General features: G+C 40.3%; 1 protein-coding gene across 1 annotated transcript; it reads right to left on the reverse strand.

Moving 5' to 3' along the window:
• Positions 1-345: 345 nt before the first annotated feature.
• IFT20 (intraflagellar transport 20) lies at positions 346-12,188 on the reverse strand. The gene is made up of 5 exons (XM_075594351.1): positions 12,032-12,188; positions 8,244-8,372; positions 4,812-4,897; positions 2,456-2,559; positions 346-1,599 (listed from the first exon to the last, which is right to left on the reverse strand). Exons 2-5 carry the CDS (start codon positions 8,368-8,370, stop codon positions 1,518-1,520), a joined length of 399 nt encoding a protein of 132 aa, XP_075450466.1. The 5' UTR covers positions 8,371-8,372; positions 12,032-12,188; the 3' UTR covers positions 346-1,517.
• Positions 12,189-12,224: the final 36 nt, after the last annotated feature.

The following is a 12,224-nucleotide window of genomic DNA, read 5'->3' on the forward strand; positions in this document are numbered from 1 at the left end:
CAATAGATCATACGATATGCATTTCATCAAATAAGCTACAGGACATTGCAAAAGTTCAGCTGGGAAAAGTTTTTTTTTAAATGATACAGTGTAATCTTTGCGAAGACCTAGCAGCATTATTTGGTCTGTTCTGACAATGGGAAGAAAAGATCATTTGGAAGCACGGACTCAGTGGAGGTACATGATGCCTTTGAATGGACCAGCATTGTAGTTCTCCACGGATGTAGCGGTGTACAAGCATTTAAAAGACCCACATCTCTATGAACAAAAATACTGGAGCAAAAACCATATTTGAAAACAAATGAGGTGCCCTAACTTGGTCGTGAAATAAATGCAAACAGTGTGTAAAAGAACCAATTTATTACCTCCACTGGTTTGTGATGGGAAACCTGCGTCCCTTTATCCATACAGTATGTAACATATTATAAATAGCAATGTTTTTTTTTTTAATTGAAATGTTAATTTTGCCATACACATTATAGCTCTATATAATGCACAATTAGGCTCGAGCCTGTCATAACAGAAGATTGCCCTTACATGCCCACAAGACAATATACCAAGCTCACAAATAAAGTATAGTAAAACAATGTAACTAGATAAATGTAATCATCCTTTAGAAATTAGTTTTCTGTTGGGCATTGCTACTGTCCATGGCCCATCTACTCACAGGAGGATGGCACCTAAGCCCTCAACAATCACACAAAATAAATTAGCTATGGGAAATCAAACTCCACCCAAGTTGCAATTAACTTTGGGGGGGAAAAAACAACAACAATGAAAATCAGACCTACAAAGTATGTTTGAATAAAGGTTTCAACCAGCCAGAATTATGTATTCAAAATGTAATGGTTATTGATTTGCGTTTGGTCATTTTAGGATTGGTCCTCTTCCACGTTGTATAAAGAAACAATACATGATGTGAAGCTGCTCACGGCTCCTTCGTTAGAAATGATATTTTGGACCAAGGGGGAAAAAATAAATATATAAATATATATTTTAGAAATGTACTACCTCCTTCAACAACATTTCTATCTACATTATGTGACAGGTGATATACATTGCATGTGTATCACTGAAGTTTAAACATTCATAGATTTGTCCACATGCTTGATAAATTAGTCAGAAACATTTTGTTTTGGAGTAAGGGTATTCAAGTTGGGTAACAAAAAAATATTAGGGAGGAAAAAAAAAAGTGAAAAGTACATATTGGTCTGAAAGCCTCGTGACGAGGGCCCTTGTTGAGTGAAAGCATTGGGCCTGAACATATTACTTGCACTGTTCGATTTGGTTCATGTGTATTTAGATTTGTACATGTGACTCCTACAAAGTTGAGTCATCCCGTAAAGCATCAAGTGTTCCCAAATCATCAGAAAAGTATTGGCTTCAGCTGATGCAGATCAAAATATCCTGCTGAAAAAGAGTCAATGGAGTTTGGATTGAAATAAGTTCTTGGGAAATTTTTCTTGAACAAAACGTATCCCCATTCAGCTTACGGGTAGGGAGTTTGGTAGCCGGCGTTATTTCTGGAGGATAAATTGGTCGATGAATTCATTTTGCTCAGCTTCCACTTTGCAGAGAGCTTCATACTCTATTCGATATCTAGGAAAGAGAGTTAAAATAAAATCACTGTGCCAGCAATTGCTGTAGAGAGGCCTGGCCATGGATTACCCCTCATACTGCCCCAATGCTACATACTGGGAACATAAAAAGCAGCTCTCTAGCAAGGAAAGGGAGCTCAAGTCATTACAAAGTTAGTGATAAAGTCTACACCTGAGATATCCCATTAAAAATCATTCTAAATTTTACAATTGCTGGTTAGTTTCATACCCAAGTAACAAGGACTATTTACAAATGACCCAATGGGTAAGACTGCACCTTTACATTTTTCGTTACTGAACTGGGCAGCAGTGGACATAAATCACCTTGGTTAGAATAGTGGTTGGGTTCCAGGAGGCCTACCACAGGACTGCATTGTACCACAGTATTGACTAAAGAGAGGGGGATGAGTATGTGTAATGTTTATTTTCTCTTTCTATGCATAAAGTCTCAACCCAACAGCAGTCCCACATATAGTGTTATGTTTGTAATCACTGTGTGTAATGATCTTACCAAACTGCAAACTCTGGTTCTGCGCTTTAGGGGAAGTTCAGCTCGTGAAAGAAAGTCAATATTTATTGTTATTGTAGGACATGATCTTTAGTGTTCACCTTGCAGGAGGGAGAGGGGGAGCCTTACCATCTTTTCTCCCCAACAAAGCTTCACTAAAAACCTCGCTTTTAAAGTAATATATGAAATAGTTAATAACCTTGAACTGCAGGCACTACACAGCATGTCCAGGAAGCACAAATAAATATGGTTTGTATTAAAGTATGAACAGGACAAGCTTACTAATAAGATGACCATTTATTTTAGTCATGAGCAGCCCATTTCTTCTGCCATCCTATTACAAACATACCTTTCCAACTGCATTTTCTTCTCTACTATTAAGGCGTACAGCTGCTGTTGCTGGGCTTCTCGTTGCTTAGCTATAGATTTTAGCAAATTTCTGGCTCCGATAGCCTATAAAGAGCAAAAGGGATTTTTCATCAGTGTATCAACAACCTGAATTCACTTGGATACAGCTTTGCGAAGACAAATACAGATTTTAGTCCAGATATGGTTTTCATAACTTCATGAAAGTCATCTTTGAATACTCTTTGAGCCTGTGTTTACAGCCCAGAATTCACAAAGACACACAATAAATGGAGAGCTGCGGCAGAGTGAGGGTATCATGTGGTTCGTGCACCAGTCACGGGAGGTTGCAAAAGTAGCGTTACATGAGCATCTTAACAGTGATACTCTCTCAAAGGACTGTTCCCTATAAGGACCAAGGTGTACTAATGGGGTTAACAAGTTTAATAGGTTTAATGTAAGCGATTGGGTCCCTAAAAAACAAAAGTTTACAAAATATGTGTTAATATTAGTAACAAGACATGCCTGTTATGAATAAAGGATTCCGAAAGAGGTTTATATAATATATATATTTTAAGAATGTTGAGAAATTTGACATTAAGGGGGTCTAACGTTAACAGCACTCAAATCTCAGCAGCCATTTTGGCAGACTATTCTTGTCAGCCATTTTGTCATGTTCGCTATAAGTTTTGTATGTCATTCAGTCTGTGTCTGTCTTCCATGTGTCATGTGCTGATTTCTGTGAAACTTGTCTGTGTGAACGTGAGAAAGCAGAGTGGTTGTTGGGCTCTCAGTAGATTCTTTGTATCCTTTACCAGCTGCAAATGATGAGGTGATGGGGAACGAGTATGTGGGAGTGTGGGGAGGTAGAGAAAAGTCCAGGCAATAATGAGAAACATTGGTAGAATTAGCTAGAGTCTGAGATAAGCACAGTTTCTCACATTGTAACTCTGAAACAAAGTATCAATAATAATGTGGAGGAAAGGTTACTGAAGCTGATGTAATCCTTTTTGCTGATTTACATATATTCATTTTGTTTCTTTATTATACAATTACGTTATGTTTATGACGCACAAGCGATCTCATAAAGGGCCTATGTTTTAGTTTTTAGGGTATAAATATATGTCACACCATATTAACTGTTAGAGAGCTTTTCTATAGAAGCTTTCTCCTGTGTACACTGAATAAACTCATTTGATAACTGCATTTTTTGTTGTAAAATTTTTACAGCTTTAACAATATATATATATATATATATTTTACATAACCTTAATAATTGTGGTGATTACCTAGTCTATAGTCTCAAAACCAGCTTAGCCATTACAACCAACCTCACACTGATGATACCCATCAAGGTTGAAACATGTCTGTGAGTGGGTTTAATGGCTTTGCATCTCATCCCAGCCTCTGTCTAAAAGCTGTGTTTAAAACAGCATGCATTGGCTTGAGGATTTGCTTGTGTAATACGAGCTTGAGACAAAAGGTGGCACTGAGTGCTCATTTGCATGTCATTTCCCAGTATCCCTTGCTGCAGTGGAAGCGCTGTATGCTGGGCGATAATGGGGAAAGACAGGGTTGCAGACCTGTCTAAGATATGCAAATGAACATACAGTAATATTTACAGTTGATATAGATATATATATATATATATATATATATATATATATATATATATATATATATATATAGATATATAAAAAAAAATTTTTTTTACATCTGGTAAAGTTAATTCATAGTTTTAGTGCAGCAGAATAAGTGAGGTGGAAGGGAGAATACTAAAGTACATTCGGATATGAGCGTACGAATGGCCCAAAGGAACCTTACACAAATCATTACTATCCGAGGCTCACTTACTGTAGGTTCTTAGGAGTGGTTATTCACTGTACCTGCATCTAACAAAGTGCAACAGTGTCATTACTATAATAACATACTCCAACTCCTGAATATTATAGCTGGTTTACATCTGTATGCATAAGCAATATTAGCCCATAGCATCCACTGACCACTGACTTGGGGATTACATTGTGAGGAACGGAGTTTAGTTTTGGGTCTTTTCCATTCTGTGCCATAATCGGGTGCTTAACTCCAGTCCTCGAGCCCCTACAACAGGTTTTCAGGGTATCCCAAATGCTGCACAGGTGGTGCAGTTTTCGACAGTCTCTTGAGCCATCTGTGCTGAAGCTGGGATACCCTGAAAACCAGCATTGTTGGGGGTGGGGGGTGGGGCACCAATGCCATACACCATCTCAATGAATTGGACGTACGTCTTTTTGCAACCACGTCTACTATGTAACTATACATGATATAACCACACCTGTTTGTGGTGGTCTGAACATGAGAAGAGTGTATGTGAACCTCACCTTCATTTTCTCATTTTCAGCTTCCTTAGCCAGCTGGTCCACTAGATCGATTAATCCGCCCACTATCTTTTGAAAATGTCCTATTTCTAGAAAGAGGACAAATCAAACTTTGTTAGTATTCTGAACTCATTACAATGTCAACTGTGAACAGCAGATAAAATACAAAAATAGAAATGTCAGTCTTAAGACTACAGGGGTTGGATTGGCCTGTAAAACGGGTGCTCAACTCCAGGGCTCACGCTCTCCCAACAGGTCAGGTTTTTGATATATCCCGGCTTCAGCACCGATGGCTCAATCATCCCGCTCCATCTTCGACCTTAGCCTCTGATTGAGCCACCTGTGCTGAAGCTGGGATATCCTGAAAATCTGACCTGTTGGGGAAGACTTGAGAACTGGAGTTGAGCACCCCTGCCCTAACACAGCCTGGGGGTTGTTGAGAAGAAGCTGTGTTGAGCAACTGCCACACTTTATTGCACTTACACACTTGTAAACTCCTTTAGAGCCTGCAAAGGAGGGTTACATTGGGTTAGATATATATATACACATGGCTGTGCTCAGTCTCATACCTGTTCAGGATGCTGGTTCGCTGCAGGCTGGTTATGGATATGCAGACAGAATAATGTGTCACGTACAGCACACCTGACTTGTATATGGGACTAGGGCTAATATACACAGCTGCTGTATCTAGCTGATCCTATCTTCACCTCGCAAGGTTCGTCAAATGAATAATATCTCCCCTCAATACGTCACATTTGTCACTAACTCTCGGTTTACTATTAAAACTATGTACCGAACACACAAAAATCTGTTGTATGTATATCTTTATTTACATAGCACCATTAATGTACATAGCGCTTCACAGTAGTAATACATGTGACAATCATAAATAACAAATAATACAAATAACAGATCATGGGAATAAGATCACAAAAATGTGTCCACAAATATACAGTAATTTACTCTCTACAAAGCGTGCAACAGTTTAATCAATATTCAAAGTACAGTCCAGTTTTTGGGGAGGTATTGCTCATTTTGAGGACCCTGCAGGGAGTTGAGTCAGCAGGATAGCTGGATGTATTAACCCCTTTAACATACAGAAGTCACATGCTCACAGGTGTGGCGTATGTGACAAACATCTATACTGCACAAGATATCTTCTACAGCAGGGGTGCTCAACTCCAGTCCTCAAGCCCCCCATATAGGTCAGGTTTTTGGGATATCCCTGCTTCAGCACAGGTGGCTCAATCAGGCTCAGTCTTCAACTGAGCCCCTGACTGAGCCACCTGTGCTGACGCAGGGATATCCTGAAAACCTGACTTGTTGGGGGAGCTCGAGTTCTGGAGTTAAGCCACCTGCTGTAAGACACTGAACTGTCTCACAAAACATTTCCGTTTTGCCAATACACAGTGCCCTCTATGAAATTGAGCAAAATGCCAGTGTACATTTTCAGTAACAGCAACTGCATAAGCAGCAGAGGCGTGTGCAATGTATACTTCTGTTATCTTAATATTATGTACCTGTGCCAATGTCCAACCTGCAGGGAAAACGACTGGCATTATATCCTCATATGATTATTTGTTGGTTCTGATAATGATGTGGGACGTACACAACAATTATGCACAGATGAGATATAGCATGAGCTTTCAAAGTCACATCGAATCCACATGCAGATGGGAGACTTTTTTTTTCTGATGTCAAGATATTCAGATATGTCAATTGTTCAAATGTACTAAAGTAGTAGTTGTAGCACCTAATCCGATACAACAAAAGACAGAAAAGCCCAATGCTACATCCAATGTGACAAAAATACACAGTGAAATACTTGTATATTCTCTTGAGTAAGGGTAATTTATTTAAACCCTTTGGCCAAAGCGTTATAAGCCTGCTAGCCACATCAAGGCATAACTAGTAAGCAGGTCCTAACACGACCTATGCAAATTCTAATTTACCTCTGCTGGAGGGAGAAGATATAAGTATTTCACTGTGTAGTTTTGTCACATTGGATGGAGCATTGGGCTTTTGTTGTATACATTTGGCCATGCTCAGTAGCACTCCTTTTGACACTTATATGTATGATGTGGTGGGTTTTGGGGTTCTGAGCTTGCTGGGATTGTGTTTAGCATCTAATCCTACAAAAACCAACACTGATATTTTAACCATCTCAGCAAAAAAAAAAAAAAAAGGAGCCCCAAAAAGTTTTTTTTTAATTTGAAATAGTAGCTGCCATAATATCAAAGAATATTGTCGCAACTATACAATTTGCCAGTTAAACTTGTGTGTTTTTTTTTTTTAAATCTGATTTTTACAAGGAACCCGTTAATAATTAAGCTAAAGTTCCTATACAACTGGTTACACAAAGTTATGGTGAGTAAAAAAAAGTGACAAAAACCCTCTACTGTACAGAAAATAAAAATACCACTTGTGATCACATTTACGTCTCAGACAGGATCACGAACCTGACTTTTCCCATAATCTCTCACCATATAATGCTTCCACTCTAGCCAGGGATTTGGGGTAATGATATGCAAATGACCACTCACAAGATATGTCACTTTTTGTTTCATATCCATTTTAATATGGACCTACATAGGCGTATGCCTGCTGTATTACAGAGCAAAGGCCTAGGTTAAAGCTGCAGTTCACGCAATATCCTACATGTGGCTTTTTTAAAAAAAAATTTTTTTAAATAAATAAATCTTCTGTACTATGAGAAAATACTTGTAGCATTTTTGTTTCTATAGCAACCATTTACAAAGTCACGTCCCTTCCTCTTCTGAGACAGGCTCTGGCACACCCCTTTTGCCCTCTCTCTAGCAGTGCTCCAATTGTATCTAGTGCCTGCCTGGTCACATGATCTTCCCCACAGAACGTTGCATCTTGGGTACTCTTCTGCAGCACTAACAGTGATTTAAAGAACCCCCGAGCCGAATCTTCACCGATCGATCACAGGAGAACAGATCAATCGGCAATTTAGCTAATCCCTTGTCAGTGTGCAGATTGTATTGATGCACATGAATTTAAAAAAAAAAAAAAAATTGAATTTTTTCCCCAAACGGCAACTTGAACTGCTGCTTTAAAGACGTGCATGGTCAGAAAAACCTACTCACAGACGGGTGTTTCGACCCTTTGGGTCTCAGCAATGTGGGGCTGGTTACTGAGTTTGCAATGTGAAGCTGGAAGTGGCACAAACACTCCAACATGCAGCAAATAAAAATACCACTTATGGGGAGACATGAGCACTTTCAGATAACTGGTATTTTCATTTGGTGGAGGGTTTTAGTCCCTTTTTTTTTTTACACACCATAACGTACTTTGTGTACCTGGTTTGTGATGGTTTCTAATTTTTAAGTAGAAAGAGACATTAAGAGAGCTGGATATTTGAGAACTTTGATTTTTAATTCCTCTTTTTGAATACTGAAGAATATGGCTTACTGTCTACAAAATCTCTGCATTCCTCCTTCAATTCTATTGTTTGCTGTGAGACATCTGGGTCCAAGATGCGCAGTTTGTTCAGCTCATCGAAGTGCAGGCCAGCTTCTGATAGTGTGTCTTGGGCCATTGCTAGCAAGGGGAAACAAGTGAAGCCGTTAGTTGGGAGGGCTTGCAGAGCAGGCTTGTAGTTCCATCTTAAAGTGCAATATTTAAGTGCAGAGTTCTAAGTGGAGTTGGAAACCATAAACTGCACTTTCAACTTATCAGTCTATACCATCTGAGGAATGAAAGCAATATCCACTACACCATACCCACCATCACAGTGACCACAGTGATCTACGTTGCTTTGCTGCACGTGTACGGCCTTTACCAACTCAAGACTTTAGCCTTACATCTGATGTGGGAAAATCCTGGTCACCTGGAGCCTTTAGGCAGGATAGGTTGCGCTGTTGCTGGCAGTGACCGACAGGTTAGTCAGCACTGCGCTATTAAGTCCGTCCAGGACTGGAGAGCGCTCAGGGACTATGGCTGCTCTCAGTGCAGCTTAACTTGTGGCAGTGGGGGGAGGAGGAGCAGTGTGCGCGTCTCATTGTGTGTGTGTCTGTAATGTGTGTGTGTGTGTGTGTGTGTGTGTGTGTGTGTGTGTGTGTGTGTGTGTGTGTGTGTGTGTGTGTGTGTGTGTGTGTGTGTGTGTGTGTGTGTGTGTGTGTATATATATTCTATGCATTCTGGCAACCACCAAACAGAAATTAGTCAACAGAAAACTTCATAACAAGCTTAAAGACACTGATAATGGCACAAAACTGTGCAACAACACACGTTGCAAACTCTGCAAACATATATGCCAAGATCCCACAGCCAGTCACAACCATAGAACACTCAATGTTAAAGGATCATACTGCTGCACATCCAGGAATGTTGTATATATGATTCAATGTAACAAATGTGACCAAGGTTGCTACATTGGCAAAACCAGCCAAAAGCTTCAAGGCAGAATGAATATGCACAGACACTCTATACTCCATCACGAAGAAGGAAGATACTGCTCACCTGTGGGACATCATTTTTCACAACCAGATCATTCCATAAAAGGATTTAAAAATCAAAATCCTCAATGGAATGTTTAAAACGCACCCAAGAACGGAAAACATTTGAACTCAGAATGATAAGACTCTTTGACACCAAAACAAGAGGACTTAATGCGGATTTGTAATTATCCTGCCTGCCAGCCTCTCTATCAATATTCTTATCCACAACTCTCCCCCCCCCCCCACAGCATCCCCTTCCCCCTTCCCCCTCCATGCTGTTACTTGTCACCGTTTTATTACCCTTCCAATTTCTTCAACCATCCCTTTGTCACCACCCCACCTTATCTAAATCTCTGGTTATTTTTCTGCTTTCCAAACCTGTTTTAGCCATAGATTCGTTTGTAAACCTGTACAGTATTGCTGTCTTGAGGAAGAGAGAACTCTCGAAGCTTGTGCTATGACATAAATTGTTAGTCCAAATAAAAAAAGGAATCACCTAATACTGAGGTACTCATTTATTCTGAGAAAAAATAATATATATATATATATGAGTTAAGTTACGGTGAGTAAAAAAAGTGACAAAAACCCTCCACAGCAAAGCATATAGCAAATGTGAATATACTGTATGCTCATTTGCATGTCTTAGGCAGGTCTGCAACCCCTCCTTTCACCATTATCATCCAGCACACAGCACTTCCACTGCAGCAAGGGATTCTGGGAAATGACATGCAAATGAGCACACAGTGCCACTTTTTGCTTCAAAAACCATTTTATACATGGTTCCAAATAGGCTTAAGCTTTGAGCACAGCCAGGGTTAAGATGCATAGCCAGAAAACCCACCCACAGACAGCTGTTTCGACCTTAATGGGTCTCATCAGTGTGGGGTTGGTTAACTGGCTATGCAATGAAGCGATAAGGATGAGGTTTACCATACTGAGTTAAGTTATGGTGAGTAAAAAAAGTGAATCCCAGAATCCCTTGCTGCAGTGGAAGTGCTGTGTGCTGGGTGATAATGGTGAAAGGTGGGGTTGCAGACCTGCCTAAGACATGCAAATGAGCATACAGTATATTTACATTTGCTATATGCTTTGCTGTGGAGGGTTTTTGTCACTTTTCTTACTCACCATAAGTTAACTCAGTATGGTAAACCCCATCCTTATCGCTTCGAGCATACAGTATATTTACAACACACACACACACACACACACACACACACACACACACACACACACACACACACACACACACACACACACACACACACACACACACACACACACACACACACACACACACACACACACACCCCTACCCCCCCCCCCCTACCCCCCTCGACTATACCGTTCTGTGGCTCACAAAATGCTTTTATTTGTGCGAGCTTTCGAGATACACTAATCTCTTCTTCCGGCGGTGTTACAATGGATAAAGCAAGAAAGGTTTGTACTTAAAAACAGTGCATCATGGAATGGAATGTATCTGACTGAAGCCTATCCCTCCCCCCTGTGCAGTATGCGATTTATGACTTAAGGTGTTATATGGTCTCTGAATGTTAGTGATGTAAGAGTATGTGTATGAATATAAATTTATACAGCACCCACAGCGTATACAGCGCTTTACAAAAGGTGTGTGTGGGAGTGTATACCAATGCTGTAGAAATGTAAGAGGATGTTGCATTACTATTAATGTGTGTAAATACTATGTGGTCCATATTGGTATATAGGGATAGAATTACATTGTACATACATATGTATGTATGTATAAGAGACAGCTGTGTGTGCATTCATATAGCGCAGTATGTATAGACATTGCCTTTAGCACTCATGGGAATAGAGTTCTCGTGTCAGGGTAGTGACTCATGAAGCTGCGGTCTCGGTTTAGGCCACCGCTATGTGTCCTGAACCATTTCATACATTTGTATTCATGCAACAGTCTTTCTTTCGGTGTTCTAAGATTACCTTTGCATATGGCCACCTTCAGATCGTTCATCTTAGCATTTCGTTAGCCACAGAACGCTATCGTCTATTCATTTTTGATTATTAAGCTCGGCTAACACGGTACAGATACCTCTACATACACACAAACACACATATATACACACACGTCGTCATCATCATCATCTTCAGCCCTTGTCAACCCCACTACTGGATGAAGGTCTCTCCAAGAATCTTCCAGGTACTGCGTTTGCAAGACTTTCGTCTCCATGTTGCTCCAACAAATTTGAAATCCAGTCAAGTAGCATCTCTGTCCAGCAACGGTAATTTCTTCTTGCTATATGTTCGCCTCACTGCCATTTTAATTTCCGCCACTGTGATGATGTCACAGACGTTTGGTTCCGTACCTACTCATTCCTTCCCTGTCTCCTCGGGTAATACCCAGCGTGCATCTCTCCGTACTTCTTTGTGTTTTCTGACGCTTTTGAATGATCTTCGAATTTAAGGTCAAGTATCAGGTCCATAAGTGCGCACGGGCAGGATACACCGACCGGTCTAACGCTTCTCACAGTGGAACACATACTGGCTGCCACATTACCTGGGAGATTATTGGGGTGGCCTTCATACAGCACTGCACCGGGAAGGGCTGATAAATAAATAAATAAATATATATATATATATATATATATATATATATATATATATATATATATATCTATATCTATATCTATATATATCATACTATTTCAGATGTAAGGTACCCAGCTAGAGACATAGAGACATACATACATACATACAGGAGCCCGCTGTGTCACACTGCGGTGTTACCTGTGACATAGAGTTAATCACACAGGGTCCCGCCTGATCTCAGCCTCCGCCAGACCGGCACCCGTCCCTGCTCCTCACAGCCGCCGCCGCCACTGCTGCTGCCACGGAGACAGCGACCTGTTCATATCCGACGTCACTTCCGGGAACGCAACACAGGCACCATAGAGACCAGTGTTTCCTCTTCCCGGGAAAT

The sequence above is a fragment of the Ascaphus truei genome, chromosome 3 (genome assembly GCF_040206685.1).
Source record: "Ascaphus truei isolate aAscTru1 chromosome 3, aAscTru1.hap1, whole genome shotgun sequence".
NCBI classification, from domain to species: domain Eukaryota; kingdom Metazoa; phylum Chordata; class Amphibia; order Anura; family Ascaphidae; genus Ascaphus; species Ascaphus truei.